General features: G+C 33.3%; 1 protein-coding gene across 1 annotated transcript in view; it reads left to right on the top strand.

Moving 5' to 3' along the window:
• The window catches only part of LOC126832646 (myosin-IIIb), a 59,941-nt gene that overhangs the window by 35,870 nt on the left and 3,193 nt on the right, over positions 1–20,878 (top strand). The window contains exons 19-37 of the mRNA XM_056103204.1: positions 484–700; positions 1,411–1,552; positions 1,932–2,085; positions 2,953–3,171; positions 3,981–4,132; positions 5,006–5,020; positions 6,848–6,963; positions 7,274–7,423; positions 10,774–10,885; positions 11,172–11,334; positions 11,986–12,066; positions 13,160–13,321; positions 13,807–13,991; positions 14,481–14,696; positions 15,488–15,663; positions 16,202–16,276; positions 18,126–18,170; positions 18,620–18,697; positions 20,278–20,403. Of these exons, the coding sequence (XP_055959179.1) occupies positions 484–700; positions 1,411–1,552; positions 1,932–2,085; positions 2,953–3,171; positions 3,981–4,132; positions 5,006–5,020; positions 6,848–6,963; positions 7,274–7,423; positions 10,774–10,885; positions 11,172–11,334; positions 11,986–12,066; positions 13,160–13,321; positions 13,807–13,991; positions 14,481–14,696; positions 15,488–15,663; positions 16,202–16,276; positions 18,126–18,170; positions 18,620–18,697; positions 20,278–20,403 (2,584 nt within the window). The remainder of the gene's footprint in view (positions 1–483; positions 701–1,410; positions 1,553–1,931; positions 2,086–2,952; positions 3,172–3,980; positions 4,133–5,005; positions 5,021–6,847; positions 6,964–7,273; positions 7,424–10,773; positions 10,886–11,171; positions 11,335–11,985; positions 12,067–13,159; positions 13,322–13,806; positions 13,992–14,480; positions 14,697–15,487; positions 15,664–16,201; positions 16,277–18,125; positions 18,171–18,619; positions 18,698–20,277; positions 20,404–20,878) is intronic.

Below are 20,878 nucleotides of genomic sequence, written 5' to 3'. Positions count from 1 at the left end.
TTCATTCATCCATTTTTATTTTGAAATGAATTGCATTAATGAAAAAAACGTATCCAAAATGTCACCTGAAAATGTACAGTAGTTGCTTCATTAGAATGTTTTAAAACTCAGATTTATTTTGTTAAAGAGATATATATATATGAAGAAATGGGCGTAGGATGAACCTACCATCAGAATCTCACAATATATTGAAATATTGATACATGTAGTGTGAGTTTATATGTGCCGCCTATTTATTAAACATTCAGAAATTTTATGAGTTATGACAAACCGAGAATAAAACTATAATGTTAGTACAACTGACCATGATTAATTATTTTCTAGTTGAATGATTGGATCATTTCATTTCTAGTTGTTCTAGTTGAATCATTTCTTTTGTAGTTGGATTATTTTTTATTCAGTTGAATCATTTCTTTTCTTGTTGGAAGGTATTTGATGGTTCTAATCGTAATAATGAATACAAATTTAATTTTATACTTTCAGTTTCCAAACTTCTTGGTCTTGAATCCAAAGATTTAATAGAAGCATTAACAACGACAGGAATGGTGGCCAAAGGAGAAGTAATTATACGTAATAATAGTGTACAGGAAGCCGTCAATGCCAGAGATGCCATGGCAAAAGCCTTATATGGTCGTTTGTTTAGTTGGATTGTAAACAGAATCAGTTCGTTATTAAAACCACAGTCTGGTAATACTCAAGAGTAAGTTGGGAAGTTAAATATTTCAATCGACTAGGCCTATTCATAACCCTTTGATCACCAAGTGTCTGAATGCAGCCTCTACATTCAGTTGTTGGTACCAAGACATGATGTCTGAACAAAAACAATTTTGTGGATGCCACAACATGGCTTTCTTGGTTTATCTTGAATATTCTACTGCTATGCTTTTTCCACAATTAGTTGTATGGACATCGAATGTCTGGCAATAAGGGTCGTGGGAGAATCATCTGCTTATATTGCTTCCTTGGGTTTATGTCCAGTATTCCGTATTGTGGTGGACATCCAATGCCTAGAAGGAAACCTGTGAATGTTGTGCCAAAGAACCATTTGCTAGTATTGTGGGTACTACAACCTTATGAAAAGGAATCCAGCTTCTTGCTAAGAGCATTTTCTACATTTCAGCACTAAATTTTTTGTGCCCTAACCCTTAATGGACTGAATACAAATGTAGCGAAATAGAATTGACCTGATCATACCCGTTTATTAAGCAAATGGGACTTGTGATTGCTGTTGGCCTTCTACCCTCTAGCTTTTGCTTCTCTAATCAATGTCCAAACTATTTTAATTAGCTATCTATATAAGTAGAGACACGTGCCATAAGCTGTCATAAGGGTATGCTTACTCTTTCTAGAACACCTGATACCATTTATCATGAAATAAATTATGTATTATAAATGTTTTGTTTTTTTCAGTAATGAAAGTTTGGTCGTGGGATTGTTAGATATTTTCGGTTTTGAGAATTTTGTCAAGAATTCATTTGAGCAAGTGTGTATAAATATAGCAAATGAACAAATACAGTATTATTTTAATCAGCATATATTTGCCTGGGAGATGGTAAGTGTTAAAATTTATTGTAGATGAAATGTTCTTACTTTGTTTCAATCAAATAGGTGTACATAAAGTAAGCTAACAGCCATTATTTAATCATTTTCAACTTTCCACAATTTCCTTATATATATCTTTGTGTAATTTACACAGTCAAATATTCCAATGCATCATGTAATTGTTGATTTGCTCTAATTATGTTAAATTAAAGAGGTTTAGCACCATTAAATTAGCATCACTTAATCTGTTACAAGTAACTAACAGCCTGATTCACATTGAAATTTTGGATTATCATAGATGTGTTCATGTATGTACTATCAGTTGTCTTTGCTATTTGTCAAGTTTATAAATGTAATTATCTTTATCAAATCGATATTTTTTGTTACAGCAAGAATATGAGAATGAAGGTATAAATGCTAGTGAGATAACGTTTGTTGATAATAGACCTATATTAGACATGTTCTTGATGAAACCTATTGGTCTGCTAGCATTACTTGATGAAGAAAGTCATTTTCCAAAAGCTACAGACCGAACCCTTGTTGGTACGTTCATTTATTATCTTTTCCAGTCGTTAAAAATAAAGTCCCAAACTGAAGTAGATTTAAAAATCTTTGACTGTCTCCAAAGGGTATAATATAACATGACTTTGAAGTTTTTATTGGAGAACTTCATTAATGGACTTTCAAGTTCTTGGTTCGGTTAATATAAACATCAGCGATACATGCATATAATTTGGTACTTTTGAATTATATTTGAAATTGCTTTGAGTGGGCATCTGTTTATAATTTAAATTATAGGTCAGCAGTTAAATCCAATGTTGATGTAAAATTTATAAATGTAAACAAACCAACTTCTGTTTAATATGAAATGAAATGGAGTTTAACGTCCTACTGTTCTGCTCCTAACCTGGGCTAATGAAGACGAGCATACGCCATACAGTGTGCTATGAGGGAAATTTTGCCCGGACAGCAGCACTACGGCCTACTCTTATATCGAATTCCAACTGCCAAAGGATCTTTTACGTGCACGCCAATGTGTACACGGGACCTCGGTTTTTCGTCCCATCCAAACGACTAGACAGCTTTCCTTGTCAGCCCCTCCGTCCTGCATCACTGACAAGGGAGAACCACGCCGGAAAATCTGGATGAACTTTCTCGGCCAATGCAGGGATCGAACACCCGACCTCCAGGCTAGCGAGCTAGCGTCTTACCCACTTAGCCACGTGATCCCCCTGTTTAATATGAAAATATTGTATAGAGCTTGTCTCATTATTAATCAAAACAGCATGTCAGATCAACATTCTATTTTTGCCCCAAATCAACGACGTTCACAACCTTAACATCAACATCACCGATTTTGTTTATTCCAAAATGCAGACTCTCTGAAGTATGCTTTATTTCTGTTTACAGATAAATTTCACCAGAATATACGATCACCAGTATACAGTCGTCCCAAGGCTGATAACCTGACATTTTGTATAGATCATTACGCCGGACGTGTAGAGTATGATGCTAAAGGATTTCTAGAAAAGAATCGAGATCGCCTCTCACCAGAGGTTTTGAACATTTTACGAACATCAGAAAACTCTGTGGTGAAAGCTTTATTTTTGACACCTCTTACTAAAACTGGTAGGTAGCAATGATTAGTATACAATGGATGCTATAAATTTCTAGATATTTGCAGACCTATCATCCTTCCTGATCTTATCAGGAGTTCATGAAATAAATTTCTCTGGTCTACATTCTCCCTCTCATATCTTCAATAAATGACCGGGGGGGGAGGGGGGGATGTGGATGGCCAAAAGGTTAGCACATGCGTGCTGTATCATAAAGCCTGTCATTGAGTCAACTGGCGTAGTTTCGAATCCCCGGTTGTACGTGACAAGGAGTAGGGTCGCCTGTCCAACATCGTGGGTTTTCTCCGGGTCCTCCGGTTTAGTCCCACTGCTAAAGACCCCTACGCGCAAGCGAATTATTGAAATAAACCATATGTTACTAGTTAGCCCCGAAATGACCTAGTTTGTGTCGAGTGGACGTTAAACCCCATTTTTCTCTCTCTCTCTCTCTCTCTCTCTCTCTCTCAAAATAAATGACGGTACCACAATAGGGTAACATCTGTTATGAGCTCCATTGAAATACATGTATTCACCAGAAGTAGGGATTAATCTTACACTCATTTTACTCAAATGATGGATGCTTCAGTGTTGATTGTAATAAAGTTACCGTTTTCACTGAGATTAAAGTCAACTTTCAAGTAATAAAAATCAATCAACACACATTGGAATTGTAAGTCTATCTGAAAGAGATGAAAATTAATGGCCTTGATGATTGTTGTATATACCGGTATAAAATCATCCAAAATTGGTTGAAAATTGGAAAACAAAAATTGAAAAATCAATTTTCTTGGAAATGTCAAATTTTGGGGGCTATATTTGCAGGTAATCTACAGTATGATAGTTTAGCCTCATCTAAAACAAGTTCTAGATCAAGTACATGTAATCTGGCATCACCAGTTGGTAATGGTGGAGGTGGAGGGTTTACTATTCAAAGTTTCTCATCTAGATCAACAACCAGTCTAGGTGGTAGTCGGGTAAGTTAAAAATCCTTTACACCATTGTTTTTGCTGCTTCTTCTTTATTTAAAATCAAATCTTTAAACATAAATATTTTATTAAGTTTAGAAGCAAAAGGAGAAGTACCTTATTACTGGTAATGTCAGATATTTATATCTACAAAAAATCGTCTTAAAACAATGAAATTTGAAATTCCTAAAATAAGACATCCGCGGATTTGAGAGAAGTGCACATTGCTCCTTGTGCATTAACAAAAATTCCAGAAACAAATATTAAAAGATTTTGTAACATTGATGATTAAATAAGCTCACTTGGGGTTACAAAAGGCAGTTTGTTTCAAAATCTGTATGAAGTTTGTCATGTCATCAAAGTGAGATGTGCATGTATTTTTTGTGTCCCAATATGTGTAGTATTGAATTAAGATCAAAATATCTTAATTAGTTGTGCATGCATTTCTGGTGTGCTATAGTAATTAAGGATAATTATCTTAATAAGATTGGCATGTGTTTCTTGTGTGTCATGGTAATTAAGGATAATTGAATTAATAAGAAGGGAATATTTATTGATTGCCATATTAATTAAGGATGATTATCTTAATGGGATGTGCATGTATTTCTTGTATGTAGTATTGGAAAAAGATAACTATCTTAAGAGGTGTGTATGTATTTCTTGTGTGGAGTATTAAACATGTGGTTTGTGTGCAATTAATGTTAAACAAGAATGATTATCTAGACTTAAAGAGGTATTTATTTATCTTAACGTTTTTCTTTTGTTGGATATTTATATACTTTTACAGCTGTATCTTCTGTATGACATGTACTGGCATTAATTGTTTAAATGTCTTCTTGAATGGCAATTATTTGTATTTGTTTTGTATTCTATGGTTTACAGATTTATTCAGCTCTTGTAAGTTATAATTTATATTAGGCTATTCATAGATGTGCAAATTTAATCAACAACTTTGTTTAATTTGTGCTTTATGATATGACAATAAAGTTCACACCATACATATAATAGTTCACACACATCCCCCCCCACCCCTTTTACTATTTTACTTTTAAGATCTTCCCCTATCACAAGTATGTATAATCAATAATGTTTTTTCGATTTTCTTTTTCTTTCGTGTTATATTCCTTATTTTACATTTTAATGGTTTTATCATTGTGTATATAACAGCCAATGAAATTGCAACTCTTCCAATGATGGCAAGACCTTATCCACTGATCTAATTACATTTTCTGTAATGGTAGTCCTTAGGCAGTGTAAAAAATCAGAACCATCAAGATGAAATAAAATAAAGATAGAATTAATAAAGACATATGATATTTATATAATTATGAGTGTGCTTTGTAACTTAACATATATAGTTGGATGCTTGAATTTAAACATAGATATAATTGATTGTTTGGTAGTCAGTTACAAGCATGTGTACCTTAGCTTAGAAATTCTGCTGTTTAGATTTTTTAACTAAATCTCTAAATCAATCTAAACTCAGTCTTAGATGATAGTACTTCAATTTTGTGCTTGAGGCAGGGTATGGAAAGCTCTCTTTTAAATCAGTTGTGAAACCACTTCAGAAACACTAGTACTTCTGCCCAAATAATTTATACTGAACACATTGTCGTAACATGCACCAGTGAGAAATTTACATGAAATTATCTTAACTTCTTTACTGTGACGTCATACAGTGTCTTGATATATAGGGCTCATAACTGTTATATAGCAAAGTTTGCATATTACCTTACAATTCCTTTCTTGTCTTATCAAATTTTGTAGATCAGTAGTAAGAATCTTACAGTAGTATTCATTATTTGAATAAATGTTCTCCAATACTAAATACTTGAAGTTATATTTTTATAAACTCCTGTATCTTCATTTAATATTTTGTATTGCCAATTTTTATTAGTTTCTAAGATACCATATAAAATACATTTCTTTTTTTTTGATTTTAGCCTATGATTGTAGTTATGCCACAGTTTTTGCTTAAGATTGCAATGTCTCTTTGATCTGTGTCAAAAACGAAAAATTATCGTTATATTTTGATTTGGTTTGCGGATTGACGATCTGTCTTTTTTAAAATGTAGATGGGTCATGTTAAATTAGTAAACATACCTACTTGTGATTAATCTTTGGAAACAAAATTTATTAATTATATAGAGGATGTTGCCTGTATTAATAGAAGTAACATGTTAAATGTACTCACTTAGATTTCATTTTGACCTTAATCAAAGAGGTTTAGCTCTTTTAGATAATATATTTTATCCGTTAATATGTAGTATAATGCATTGTGAAGTTGTATGGACATTGAAATGTAAAGATGTATAATCTTGTGCTTAGCATGCAACTGCATGATGCTTTTAGAATATAAGAAATTTGCTTTGGCAGTACCATAATTTAATTTACTGTCAATATAAACTCCAGTGAGTCACTATACTCGCATTTTATTTCCACAGTCTTTGGACCTGTAATGTTATTACCTGTTCTGAGAGCCCATTTCTCTGCAACAGTGCCATATTTGCTACAGACTTTTTACATACTATATTAATTTTATCTTTTCACTATCCTACTGGTATCCCATAATGGCAGATAAAGCTGTGTGCAGACACAAGACATCCTCCGGTCACAAATCAAAATCTTCATCAAATGTGTCATTTCCTACAGTGTACACAGCTCACTTATCATTAACATCTTATTTTAAAACAAAATCATTTTAATACATTATTTTATTTGCAGCAGGCATCTGGGTCTGCTAGTATGACCAGAATACAGCAAACAGTAGCTACGTATTTCCGTTATTCACTTATGGATCTCTTGGCTAAGATGGTGACAGGTACTCCACACTTTGTCAGGCAAGTAATAGAATCAGAACTCGATATACAATGTATCTGCTTGTTCCACTTAAGGCTTTGTGATTAAGGAGTTGAGTGTCCAAATGGTGTTTGATGCGGCATAGTAGATTACATGTCATTTATTCAAGACCTGAGCTTGCTTCTTAAATTGATTGTATCTGACAAAAAGACTTGTCTCATGCACAAGAGCTAAAGAGCACTGTATGGATGTGATTTGATATATAATATTTCAATAATAGAAATGTTATTTGCATTCTGGCATGTTGTCCTTTAAATATTTATTTTGATGCATTTATCTTTGAATTTGTAGGTGTATAAAACCCAATGATGAAAAAGATCCTGGTCATTTTGATTCAGTGAAGGTTATGACACAGTTAAAATACACAGGTGTTTTAGAAACTACTAGAATCCGACGTCAAGGCTACTCCCACCGTGTTTCTTTTACAGATTTTATTAAAAGGTAAGTGCAGGTTCTATGGTCAATAAATGTTTCTGTGTGTGTGAAATAGCTTTATTTAATGTCCGCTTCCACCGAAGTGATATCGCAGACAATGTTTCTGAAAACACAGTAATTTTTATATAATAAGAATATTTACCATTGTTGCAAGCTTCATCCAGCTTTTAACTTAAATTTTGTTACGGTGTGATCTGTCTCTAATACAAACCATGTGATACAAATCCTTAATTAATACGCACCATGTGATCAATTTATCACGGACTCTAATACGCACCATGTGATACATTTATCACTGACTTTAAAATACACACCAAGTTATCCATTTATCATTGACTCTAATACACATCATGTGATCCATTTAATACTGACTCAATACACACTATGTGATCCATTTATCACTGACTCTAATACGCACTATGTGATCCATTTATCACTGACTCAATACACACTATGTGATCCATTTATCACTGACTCAATACACACTATGTGATCCATTTATCACTGACTCTAATACACATCATGTGGTCCATTTATCACTGACTCTAATACACACCATGCGATCCATTTAATACTGACTCAACACACACTATGGGATCCATTTATCACGGACTCTTATACACACCATGTGATCCATTTATCACTGATTCTAATACACACCATGTGATCCATTTATCACTGACTCTAATACACACCATGTTATCCATTTATCACTCAATCTAACACACATTGATTAGGTGATGCATTTGTCATTGAATGTGTGGACTATATAGTCCTGGCACCTAAACACTAACCCCAAACGATAACATCTACCAATCCAGAAGCAGACAAGATCATCTACCAAACGATATGTTTTATATTAAATAAAGGGAAGAACTTCCAACTAACCAAATCCATGGCCTAAGGCCAAATGGAAAGATTGCAAAATCATTTCTTAAAAAGAGGAATCAGCTTCGGCTCTCCTATGTCTTGTCTGCGATATCACTTATGTGGAAGCAGACGTTAAACACCAAGAACGAACGAATGGATGATTTATGTATGGGTTGTATTAAAAACATTCTTCAGTTATATTATAATACTGTGACATAAAGGTCTTTAGGTTGATTTAATAAATCAAATCTATGTAATGGAATGACTTTGAATGTGGGAAATGTCAAAGATTTATTTAGCATTCAGAACATTTACCTCACCTGAGAAATGCCATATTAGTGAGAATCTGTGTGCTTTCAAGAATGCTTGTTACCTGGAAATCTGGTATAATTATTTAAAGATTTGTTTTGCATTTTCTCAAAATTTATTGTTATTCTTTATTTTATTGTCCCCCGCCTTTTGAAGAAAGCAGGGGACTATTAAAATGGGTTCGTCCGTCTGTCTGTCTGTCTGTCTGTCTGTCTGTCTGTCTGTCTGTCTGTCTGTCCGTCCGTCCGTCTGTCCGTCACACTTTTTGGGACACAATAACTCTCTTCCTAATTGAGCTAGAATGTTCAAACTTGGTGTATGTGTTTATTAGGTCAATGCCTTGATTGAGTTCGAAGATGAGCATTTTCCGCTTAGGGTAAGCAGAGATAAGCAATTTGATTGGTTGATGCTTTGGGACACGATAACTCTCTTCCTAATTGGGCTAGAATGTTCAAACTTGGTGTATGTGTTGATTAGGTCAATGCCTTGATGGAGTTCGAAGATGAGCATTTTCCGCTTAGGGTAAGCAGAGATAAGCAATTTGATTGGTTGATGCTTTGGGACACGATAACTTTTAATTGAGCTAGAATGTTCAAACTTGGTGTATGTGTTTATTAGGTCAATGCCTTGATGGAGTTCGAAGATGAGCATTTTCCGCTTAGGGTAAGCAGAGATAAGCAATTTGATTGGTTGATACTTTGGGGCACGATAACTCTCTTCCTAATTGAGCTAGAATGTTCAAACTTGGTGTATGTGTTGATTAGGTCAATGCCTTGATGGAGTTCGAAGATGAGCATTTTCCGCTTAGGGTAAGCAGAGATAAGCAATTTGATTGGTTGATGCTTTGGGACACGATAACTTTAGTTCTAATTAAGTGAGATTGATGAAACTTGGTGTATAGTTTCATTACAGTAATACCTTGACTAAGTTCGATAATGAGCATTTTCTGCTCAGGGTAAGCAGAGCGATAAGCAATTTGATTGGCCGAGACTTTGGAACACAATAACCCTCCTTCTAATTGAGCTAGAATGTTCAAACTTGGTGTTGGTGTTTATTAGGTCAATGCCTTGATGGAGTGTGAAGATAAGCATTTTCTGCTTAGGATAAGCAAAGATAAGCAATTTGATTGGTTGATGCTTTGTTTGGGACACAATAACTTTAGTTTCAATTAAGTGAGAGTGATGAAACTTGGTGTATAGTTTCATTACATCAATACCTTGACTAAGTTCGATGATGAGCATTTTTTGCTCAGGGTAAGCAGAGCGATAAGCAATTTGATTGGCTGAGTCTTTGGAACACAATAACCCTCCTTCTAATTGAGCTAGAATGTTCAAACTTGGTGTAGGTGTTTATTAGGTCAATGCCTTGATGGAGTGCGAAGATAAGCATTTTCGGCTTAGGGTAAGCAAATATAAGCAATTTGATTGGTTGATGCTTTGGGACACGATAACTTTAGTTCCAATTAAGTGAGAGTGATGAAACTTGGTGTATAGTTTCATTACATCAATACCTTGACTTAGTTCGATGATGAGCATTTTCTGCTCAGGGTAAGCAGAGCGATAAGCAATTTGATTGGCCAAGACTTTGGAACACAATAACCCTCCTTCTAATTGAGCTAGAATGTTCAACCTTGGTGTAGGGGTTAATGAGGTCAATGCCTTGATGGAGTGCGAAGATGATCATTTTCTGCTTAGGGTAAGCAGAGATAAGCAATTTGATTGGTTGATGCTTTGGAAGTGGAACACGATAACTTTAGTTCTAATTAAGTGAGAGTGATGAAACTTGGTGTATAGTTCATTACATCAATACCTTGACTAAGTTCGATGATGAGAATTTTTTGCTTAGGCCAACGAGCAATAAGCATGTTGATTGGTCAAACTCTTCTTCTAATTGAGGTAGAATGTTTAAACTTGATGTAGATGTTCGTCTTGACTGAGTTCAATGATTAACATATTGAGCTAAAGCTAAGCAGAGATAAGCAATTTCCTGCTTTGGGACAAGATAACTTTGATTCTATCTGATAGAGAGTGATGAAACTTAGTTTATAGTTGATAATCAGTTTGATTGCTTGATACTTTGGAAAAAAATAGATGTGCGATTAATTAATATGTGTCATCTATTTATTTGGGGATTTCGGCGGGGGACATCAGCCTCACTGTTGGCTTGTTTACATTTAGGTATCATATGTTAGGATTTAGCTGGAAAGAACGCCCAACCTTTACCAAAGAAAGTTGTCAAATATTACTTGAGCGATTAGGATTAAAGAACTGGGCACTTGGTCGGACCAAGGTAAGTTGACAGAACAATAAAATTTGTATGTTCATTCCACAAATTCCACAAAATTATGCTTGGTTTGTATTTCACTTTCCACTATGCTTATGTGTGTTTTCATGTTACATTCCTTGTGAGGTGTACCTTACACAAGACTAAATTTAATCCCCTCATTTTTAAAACATGATTTCCACTGCATGTACAAGTAGAGATTATTTCTGTTTTGGTAACATTTCTAGTAAATGCCTAGGCCTATTTCAAAACTCTCCCACAAAATGAATAACTTGTACACCTTTTTTTATAGGTATTTTTGAAATATTATCATGCGGAACAGTTGGCCCGTCTGTTTGAAAATCAGAATAAGAAGATAGTAATGGTACAAGCCTGTATTCGTATGTTCATAGCTAGATCTAGATTCTACAAACTAAGATGGAAGCGAGAAAAGGCAGCTCTAGAAATTCAGACACGTGAGTAATATTTCATATATTTCTATCTTTGGTGCAAGTTTACTTCTTGAGATTTATGGAGAACATTACCACACACTCATACAGAGCTTGTTAACTGACTTGCCCAATCTCCCCAAGACACCAACCATAACCTCAGTAAAGCAGTAAATTACACACCCTATGAAACTGATACTGTTTTAATGTATTTTCACTGTTATACTGTACCGGTAGTCATTAATTAACAGGTGTGTAACTAGCTGTAAAAGTTGCGACTACCATTGTTAAAGCATAACTAACACTAATATTTGGAATATACAAATCCAATTAATAGTGGGTAAAATCATTTCTATTAGTCACAGTCTTAACACCTTAGTGTCATCACACCTACTTAATGACTACCGACTGATTGCTAATCATCTTAACTGATTAGTAAACATTACACATATAAAATAATGGCTTAGATGGGTGGAAGCGGACGTTAAAGAAAGCTATTTCACACACATCTGTTTATGGTAGATATTTCCATTTGTAAAAGTCATTTGTTTTTAAGTGAATGATATCAACTTTACAATGACAGACAGTAATCAGAGATCTTTTGAAATCAAGTAAATGGTTTTATAAGAAACAAAATCTGTAACTTTATTTCTGCATGTGACTTGTTTGATTTTTTAGGTTTCCGTGGTTTCCAAGCTAGAAAAATATTTTGTGCTGAATCAAACAGAAGGAAGATGGCTGCTATTAGTGTTCAGAAAAGTAAAGTTTGAAATTTGTAACTTTATTAATATACTAATCAACCAGTCAGTTTGTAGCCAATCATTGGTAAAACGTTAAAGAGATACATGTAAAACTATAAGTATATGACATACTTTAGAACTATAAACTCAAAGTCATATAGTAGACTTTGTTGTTGTTAACTTATATTAGTAACACCTAGTATATTATGTGGAATTTTCGACCATGATCATCAATAAAAAGGATTATGTGGTATAAAACTGTTGCGATAGACATACTCTAAGAGGAGGTGCAGTTACTCAGTGGGTTAGGTCCTGAATCGCCATCTGGGATGTTCCGTTTTTTATCCTATGGTTTATGTGGAATTTTCGACCATGTTCATTAATGAAAAGTTTGATGTCAGTGGTGCTGGACAGAGGATTTGGCAAGGGACAGTGTCTAGTCATTTGGATGGGCCAGAAATACAAGGTCCTGTTGGACCTGTCCTCAATAGCCTAATTGGAACAATAAATTTGGATGTTAAACCACCATTTTATTTCATTTTTCATACTTTGAATTCAGGTGTTGCCTAAATATTAAAGGGGAGGAACCAACGATTTTTAACAAGGTTTCTATGAATCGTAAATATATATTGATAAATGATCCTCTCTGTAACACAAGCAAAAAAGTTTTTGTAAGCGAATAATTAATTTCTATTAAAACCGGAAGTGACGTAGTTGGTTCAACACGCTCACTGGACTCTATAGTAAGCATACAGATTTGGCATAAGTTTACTGCTGTATTTTGTTCACGCCGGCGTTGTTTGGATGAGAATCCGACCAAAGGGACTATTTATTTGGATATTAAAAATATTGAATTATGATTTTTTTAATGTTTAATACACAAATCCGACGCGTACATTCACTCATACTTAAGATTTATGGAAACCGTGTTGAAAATCGTTGGTCTTCCCCTTTAGTAGTAAAAATGTCTGAAACCCAAACCCTGGATATTCTTTTATTTTGGTTGATCATTGTCGATGACACAGTTATTCCATAGAGTAATGTAGAGATCTTGTACAGTTACTATTGTTAATCATTCTCAAATAGTAAGGTAATAATTGCTTCTATTTTAGCTATTCGTGGATATTTAGCAAGGAAAGAAATTAAACCTCAAATAGAAAAGCGACGACAGGCATCAACAGCTATCCAATCTGTATTCAGAGGTCACATGGTGAGACGTAAAGCTAAACAACAAATATCAAAAGAAGATGAAAGTGCCAAAAAAATACAAAGAGGTTAGAAAAAATTAGTTTCCTATTTCCTGATAGTCTGTTACTAATTGTGTAAGTGTTAAAGTGTTGGGTCTCACCCACTCACTGTCGATATAAAGGCCTATGTGATCTATTCAAGTCATGAGTTTAATCACATGACATGAAATAAAGAATATCAGCAATTCTGTTTGAATAGTCTTAAAAAAAACTATTCAAATTTGAATATTTGTGTAAGCACTATAGTGAAAAACAGGGGAATCCCAGCTAATAGTGAGAGAAAGAGAGAGAAATTTCAGTAATTCTATATAAAATTGGTATTTTCTTTCATGTTGCATTAACTATGTAGTGATTCTCTCCTCTGAATTTGTACACCAATCAACTTTGTGGTTCTCGGGTAAAATAGTTTTATGTATGTCACACTTGCTGTTCGAAATTCCTATCAGAATTCTTGTATCCATACTTTTTTATGCTTTAGTGGGTTATATTATAAAACTATATATCTCTTACAGCTTTCAGAATACACAAAGCTCGTACAACCGCTCGTCTATTACGTAACGAAAAGCGTAATTGTGAGGAAAGAGCAGCTAAGATGATACAAACCTATTTTAGAATGTGGCGCTGTAAAACAGTTTATCAACAGTTGTTAGATCATAAAATACAGAGAGAGAGTCAACTCATTAACTTCGGACAACAGGTATAAAGACCTTTTTTTTACACTGGTATTATTAAAGAAATTGGCAGTACTTGCAGTGATAAATTTTTTAAATAATGTATTTATGACAAATTAATTTTTTAAGATTTTCAGTGGAATTTGAAGGATGTATATTCTGTTATTACATTTAAAATTGGCCATATTGAAATTTGATTTTTTGAGAATATTGATCAAATGTGTCTTAACTCCCATTGTGGTATTGCTACATAAAGAAGAAAGTGATTGTTATGGCATTTTTAAAACAGAAAATCCCTTTATTTTAGAATAAGCAAGTTGATATATAGTTATTTGCATCTGTTTACTCACCAAGTATAAGATTAACTTTCATAAAGAGCAAACTCATGTTCTTATGCGGACATCGGGGCATCCAAATTCCAATAGATATTGATATTTTGGCTATGTCCAACATTTATAACAAAAGTTGAAATTTATCACAGAAAGTTTTATGTCACTTTTTTTTTCTTGGTACAGGTTGAACAGCTAAGTAAAGATACGTTAAACCTACAGAAGCAAAATAACAGTAAATTAAAGATGATTGGTACTCCTACTACACCATCACCGACACATAAAAATATCTTTGATATTGTAACTAAAGAACATGTAGGAGAGGCAAGACTCGAACAAATGAAAAGAATGTCAGAAGAAAAACATGTGCTACCAGAAAAAGAACTGGAGTATTATAATAAAGTATGTAGTACCGATACATACAATACTGTTGCCCCCAGAAAACCGCACATAGTTTCCGTCCGAAGCGTCTGATCATTTCCTTAACTGGTTTTATGGCTATTTTGTAAGATGACGACTGGGGAATTATCTAGGGATAAAGCTTTGTAAGATGCCAATTTTCTGTAATTTAAAACTAATAAAATGTTCATAATTTCTGAGAATTCACACAGACAGACCTTAAAACATGGAAGTAAAAGCTTAATTAATGATCTTTCTACATTATGTAGCCCAGATCTTTTTTGCAACAACTTTCATGTTAGCAGTTGTGTCTATTAATAGACAGTACCATCTATTAATATCACATTTATGGACAGTCATTGTTCCCTTGATTCAAAAAAAAAAAAAAAAAATCTGTGAAAAACTTGGATATTGGTTCTGACCTATCATATATTAAAATATTGGGGCCTTGAGGGTTGAAACATGATATGCTACAACCAATACATATATTTGTCAAATCTGAAGGGGTGATATATCACGCACTGCCTGAATCCTATCAAGATTGGCTCTTAAAGAGGCTAGTGAAAGAGTCAGATGTTAATTAAGGACTGTTTATTTTTGTGACCTCAACCCCGAAGCTAGATTATTGATAAATGTGAAACAAAACTAATATAATTTATAAATGAAGATTTTCCATTGCATGCCTTGCTTGTTTCAATATGATTGTATTTTATGGTGCCTTACTTACATATTATATGTCCTAGTTTTGTATGGTAAGCTCATTACATCTAATTGTATTATTTGATATGTTGCAGGTGTCTGGTTATTACCATGAAGATAAAACTCTGACAGACCAACAGAATATCACAAGTTCCCCTGATTCAATAGATTCTCCTGATCAGTCATATACTGTTCAACCCTCCACCAGTTCTGATTTAACTGATGGTTATACTTTACCAGCTTCAGAGAGTCTGCCCCTTAAACAATATAAGTAAGATTTCTTATCATACCCATAGTTTAGTTGAAATTGTGCCCAAAGTTATTAGTCACAACTTTTTGTAATACAACAAAGATATTGCTAGGCATAGTATGAATATAGCTTGAAGGGAGACAACTCTTATCGAACTAACAGTCTGTGTGCCTATCCACAGGTTCTTGAAATATTCCACTAGTCTTCAAAGTTCATTGTAACATAAGGATGACCCCTAACACACAAAATGTAGTGTAAACCCCCCCCCCCACCTTGTTTATGTTTAAAATTATTTTAAAGCATGTTTAAAGATACATGGCAGAGTTCTCATTGGAGTTATTAATTAGAGTATAAAAATTACCCTATCAAATTTTAAATTTTTAGCTTATGAATGCCAGTCATTCTAAGTGGAATTTCCAAAACTTGGGGTAATTGTTCATTGATGCATATGGAAGAATATCCTGATCATAATGTTCAGAATTATCTCAGCATTTATGCTTGGAATTTTGTGGCCTGAAAATTTATCCTTATTATTCTATATAATATATTTATATTTCAGTAAAGATTGTAAAGAAATAATGAAAGAAGAAAATAGAATATATTATGATAGTATTGTTAATGAAAACACTGAAAGGTTTGTACAATTTCTCTGTAAGTTTTCTGTCTTTTACTACCCTTTTGACTAATTGGGAGAGATGTAGAACTCTCAAGTATTTTGTTTATTTGTTAGTGCCTAGTTCACACGTCTAGTTGGCATTGAATATGTATTTACTGTAAAATGTGTCTGTCCATTGCTAGTGATCTCTGTCATTGAACCAAGTGTTGTGGTTACGACAAGGAATATGATTTCCTGCCTAACCTAATGGATTTTCTAGTTTCCTTCCCCTGCTAAAGACTGTTGCCTGCCAAATTTTGTAGGAAAACCCCTGCATTGAATACTGTTTAAAGAATCAGACATACTTCTAATTCTGTTTAAACTTATTTCAATCTTAACTATTTTATCTACCCTTCTTGTAATTTGAAGTTGGGTTCACACTTTACATTTCTTTATAAGATTACTGTAATTGGTTGTAAGTGTCTACATTAAAAATTGTCAACATTTAGTTTATGGGAATGACATCAGCCAGTGTCGGTGGTTTAGAACATACTTTGACCACAGACCTATGCGAGCTTCTAGTAGTCAACTTTATTTCATGGACGGATAACTTGTGTATAGTGTGAACAATCTAACTTTGTCAGCAGTTTAAAGTTCTGGCTTAAGAATTTAAAATCTGGTCTTAAAAATGGGGAGAATGTCTCAGGTTGTTTGTTCAAAAATCATAGAAATAAAAATTACCATATGTTAGTCTCAAAGTAAACTGTTAATAAGATGCTAAACCCATTCCATTCCACAGTGTCTACCCAGCTTTAGTTTAAATAAGTTTGGACCTTTGTGTTTTAGTTGTTGTAATTAGATGTTGTAGTTAGTATATGTTTTATTTTCATGCTGCTATAAAAGGAATTTATTATCATTATGTAAGAAATTAGTTAAAAGTAATGTAACTAAATTAATGTCAGATGATCATGAGAGCTATTATCAACAAGTTATTGAAATGGCCAACAGAGCAAGGTATGTCTCATTGTAATCAAAATTTAGACTAAATTATGAAGATTTAGTTAGAATCCCCTTGGTGGCATGCTAATGTGTATTCTGGAGTGACGTGTGAAAACCCTTGTGCAGTTGCACCATCTGAAACTGGCCAAAACTTGTGCTCCTTAGTGTGACACCTCCAAGAACTAGTGTAGGGTTCTACAATAAGGAGAACTTTTTACATGAATGGCGGTTTAAGGAAATCTAGAGAGCTGTAGTTCCAGACTGTTCAGGGTAACTAGTATGTAATATATCACTTTCTCTAATTGTTTCAAGGAACCAGAAATATTCACATATAAAAAGGTTTAACATGACAATAAATAAAGATTATAATCGTGTTGAGAATTAAAATTGTTTTAACAGTTTTCTTGTTTTCAAAATTTGTATCACAAAGTAGACAATGTCGCTCTAGTTTTAACTAATTTATGTCAGATATTGAATATTTCTGTAACAAATCAGATTGAAAACTAAATGTTAAATACCTAACATCTGTAGGGAGTCTTTTTTGATACAGAAAATCTAGCCTGCATGTTATACATATGGAAAGTACATAATGCAAATTTTAAAAAAAAAAAAGCATCAACACAGATTTTATAAATTCAATTCATTATAAAGATGTTTCAATATTTAGATTTTTGTGAGTTTGCAGGAAAGTTCAATTACATTGATATAAAAACACAACACAATTAATATGGAAAACAATCACTGGTTTATACACATAAGGGGATACTTGTCGAAATGTTGTGCTATACAATGTATGTGTATAAACCAGTGATTGTTTTCCATATAAATTGTGTTGTGTATTTAATGTGCTCAATCACTAAATCTTATGTTTTATCTATGCTTCTTGTAGGTCTTTAAAATCAGCCCGGGAATCAAAAGATCATAATTCAGACCAGTAAGTATATGATTCAATCAGTATTTGTTTTATCTTTGTCTACAGAATTAAAACAATAGCTTATTTTTTTAACAATAGATATTTAACACTTTTATTACTTATCTTCAATAATCAGATTTATATAAGCATCAGATTTGCTGTTCTTCTAACTTTCAAAGGCATGCAATGATTGAGTATCAAAATAATTAGAACTTATCCTATTTTATTTATAATTAGAACACATTCACTATTTTATTTATATTTTTATATTTGCCTTTCATTACAATAAATTAACAGAGAAACTTATCCTGAATTGTTGATGGTATTTATATTTGGCCTATATGCATATATGAATACTTTGTTATTTTTAAAAAAAATTTAATCAATAATGTACCATCAATGCATTTATGCAAACTTCATCAAGTCATAGCCTTGATTTCTTTTTGATTATCACCTAAAAATTATTTTAGGAACCTGTCAACAGCCGAATCATCAACTTTATCTAGAACATTATTGGCTAAAACAGCTGCTAAAACATTCATGGCTAAGTTAGTTTTAATCTACTTTGAGCATGTAGGCATGTAATAGTCACAGCACTCTCACAGCAGGTTCATATAGTCATTACTGCTATTTATCTATATCTTAAAGTAGCTAAGTCCGTAACTCAATATCATCCAAAATCTTCGACATTGAAAACACAAATTTTTTTGCAATTTAAATCAGCATTGGTGTTGTGATCTTACCTGGAAAAGATGGGCTTCTGATATCCAATATTTAAGACAAACTAAACATTTTACCATTGGTACACGAATCGTGTACCATAATGCGTTTCACCGTCATTTGTAACAAGGTGCTCAAAGAATGAGGCTAGACATATTCCACAAGTCATGTCAAACGGTGATATCATATTCTTATTTGGAGAGCATGCGCAATAATAATAATATCGGTGTTGACTGGAATAACCAGACACTAGAAACGGACATGTGGTTGAGACTTCTGGCGTATTTCGCCGAACATAACTGATGACAATTCACAGTAAAACGGACACGATTGAATGTAAAACAGTTCATATAAATTCATATTACATTATTATATGTCTTGCGACCTATTTGTGCCAATTTCTAGGTCCAAAATATTAGCGATTTAGCTCCTTTAAGGATTATCTATGATAATGCATTATTCACAAAGGTGAGGTACATGCATAATGTAATCATGTATACTAATTTACGTATTTGTAATATGTATCTTTTGTACATGTTGTAATTGTGAACACATTGTAGTCATGGATTATGGACACCTTGTAATGTGTTATGAATAAATATTTGATCATGTTATCATGTATCGTGTGTTATCATGGATTGCGTGTTATCATGGATTGTCAACATATCATACATAATCCTCGCCACACACTTCGTTATTATGTATCATCTAGACATATTGTAATCATAATCCATAGGGCACTGATCATGTTTTGTTATCATCTATGGTCCTTTCATTTTTCACACATCGCCTGTTACCTTACATCATTTGTCACACATCCACAATTTATCATACATCAGTTGCACATATCATAATATTCGATGCATTATTATACATCATGTACCTATATTGTAATCATTAACATGTTATTATATGTCATGTATAAATAGTATAATTTACACATACCAGATTTTGGAATCATGCACGCATGTTGCTATGCATGGTCGCCATAGAAGTACATGCAATTCTGTTAAACTGAAGTTATTGCCATTTAACATTTACGTTGTTCTCTATTGATTTCACGCCACCATCTTTATGTGTATAATCCTTGAGTGGCATTTAGCGATTGAACAAAAAAGTAATAAGAACTCTTACAGGACCCCTCTCCAAATTTCAGCTTATCCATCCATTTTATGCATAGTTATCTATTACTGATCATAAAAGCTTGTAATCTGCAATGCTGCTGGTTGGTGTATATTTGTTGCTTGACAATGCTTTGTTTATAATATATATTGATTCAAGTTAGTATTTCAAATGGTTCAACATAACAATGTATGGATTTAGAATCTAGATTATATGTAGAATCTGTTTCTAATGTAGATAATCTGGGTAAGATGTAGATTAATTTTAAATATAATTTATGTTATAGTAAACCACGTCCAGAGAGTTTGTTAACTCCACTAACTTTACCAAAAAGTGAAAGTTATTCTAATCTGCCTTGGGATGCACCGTTGCAAAATGCTAGACAGTCAGCTTTATCTGTATCGAGACCAATGTAAGTACATATTACTTATTATGGATATATGTACTTGTAGATATATCTATATGTCCATATTATCTATGCATCTGAGTCAATTAATGTCTTTATGAAGGTATGAAATTTTAAGTATCCAGCCATCTTTGTCAAGTTTGTTTTTTTTACATTATGAAAAGAAAATATTGCAGTCATGCTAATACAAATATCAAAGAACTTGAGAGATGTTTGTATAAATATTTAATACTTCTCAAAGTTTTAAGATTTTGAGTACACTCAAAAAAAGGAAAATAACCCTAAACACGGATGCTATTGTCCAGATTAAAAAATTGATGCATAATAGTTATCATCTATTAAATTTTCTTTGTGAGTAGGGGGTGAATGGCCGAATGTTTAACATATGCGTGTTGCATCATAAAGTGTGCCATAGAGTCAAGTGGCTTGGTTTGATTCCCTGCTTGTACGTGACAAGGAGTAGAGTCGCCTGTCCAACCTC

This window comes from Patella vulgata, chromosome 9 (assembly GCF_932274485.2).
Source record: "Patella vulgata chromosome 9, xgPatVulg1.2, whole genome shotgun sequence".
In the NCBI taxonomy this organism is placed as follows: Eukaryota; Metazoa; Mollusca; class Gastropoda; family Patellidae; genus Patella; species Patella vulgata.
The sequence above is the reverse complement of the archived record's forward strand: the minus strand, read 5'-3'. Positions and strand labels throughout refer to the sequence as shown.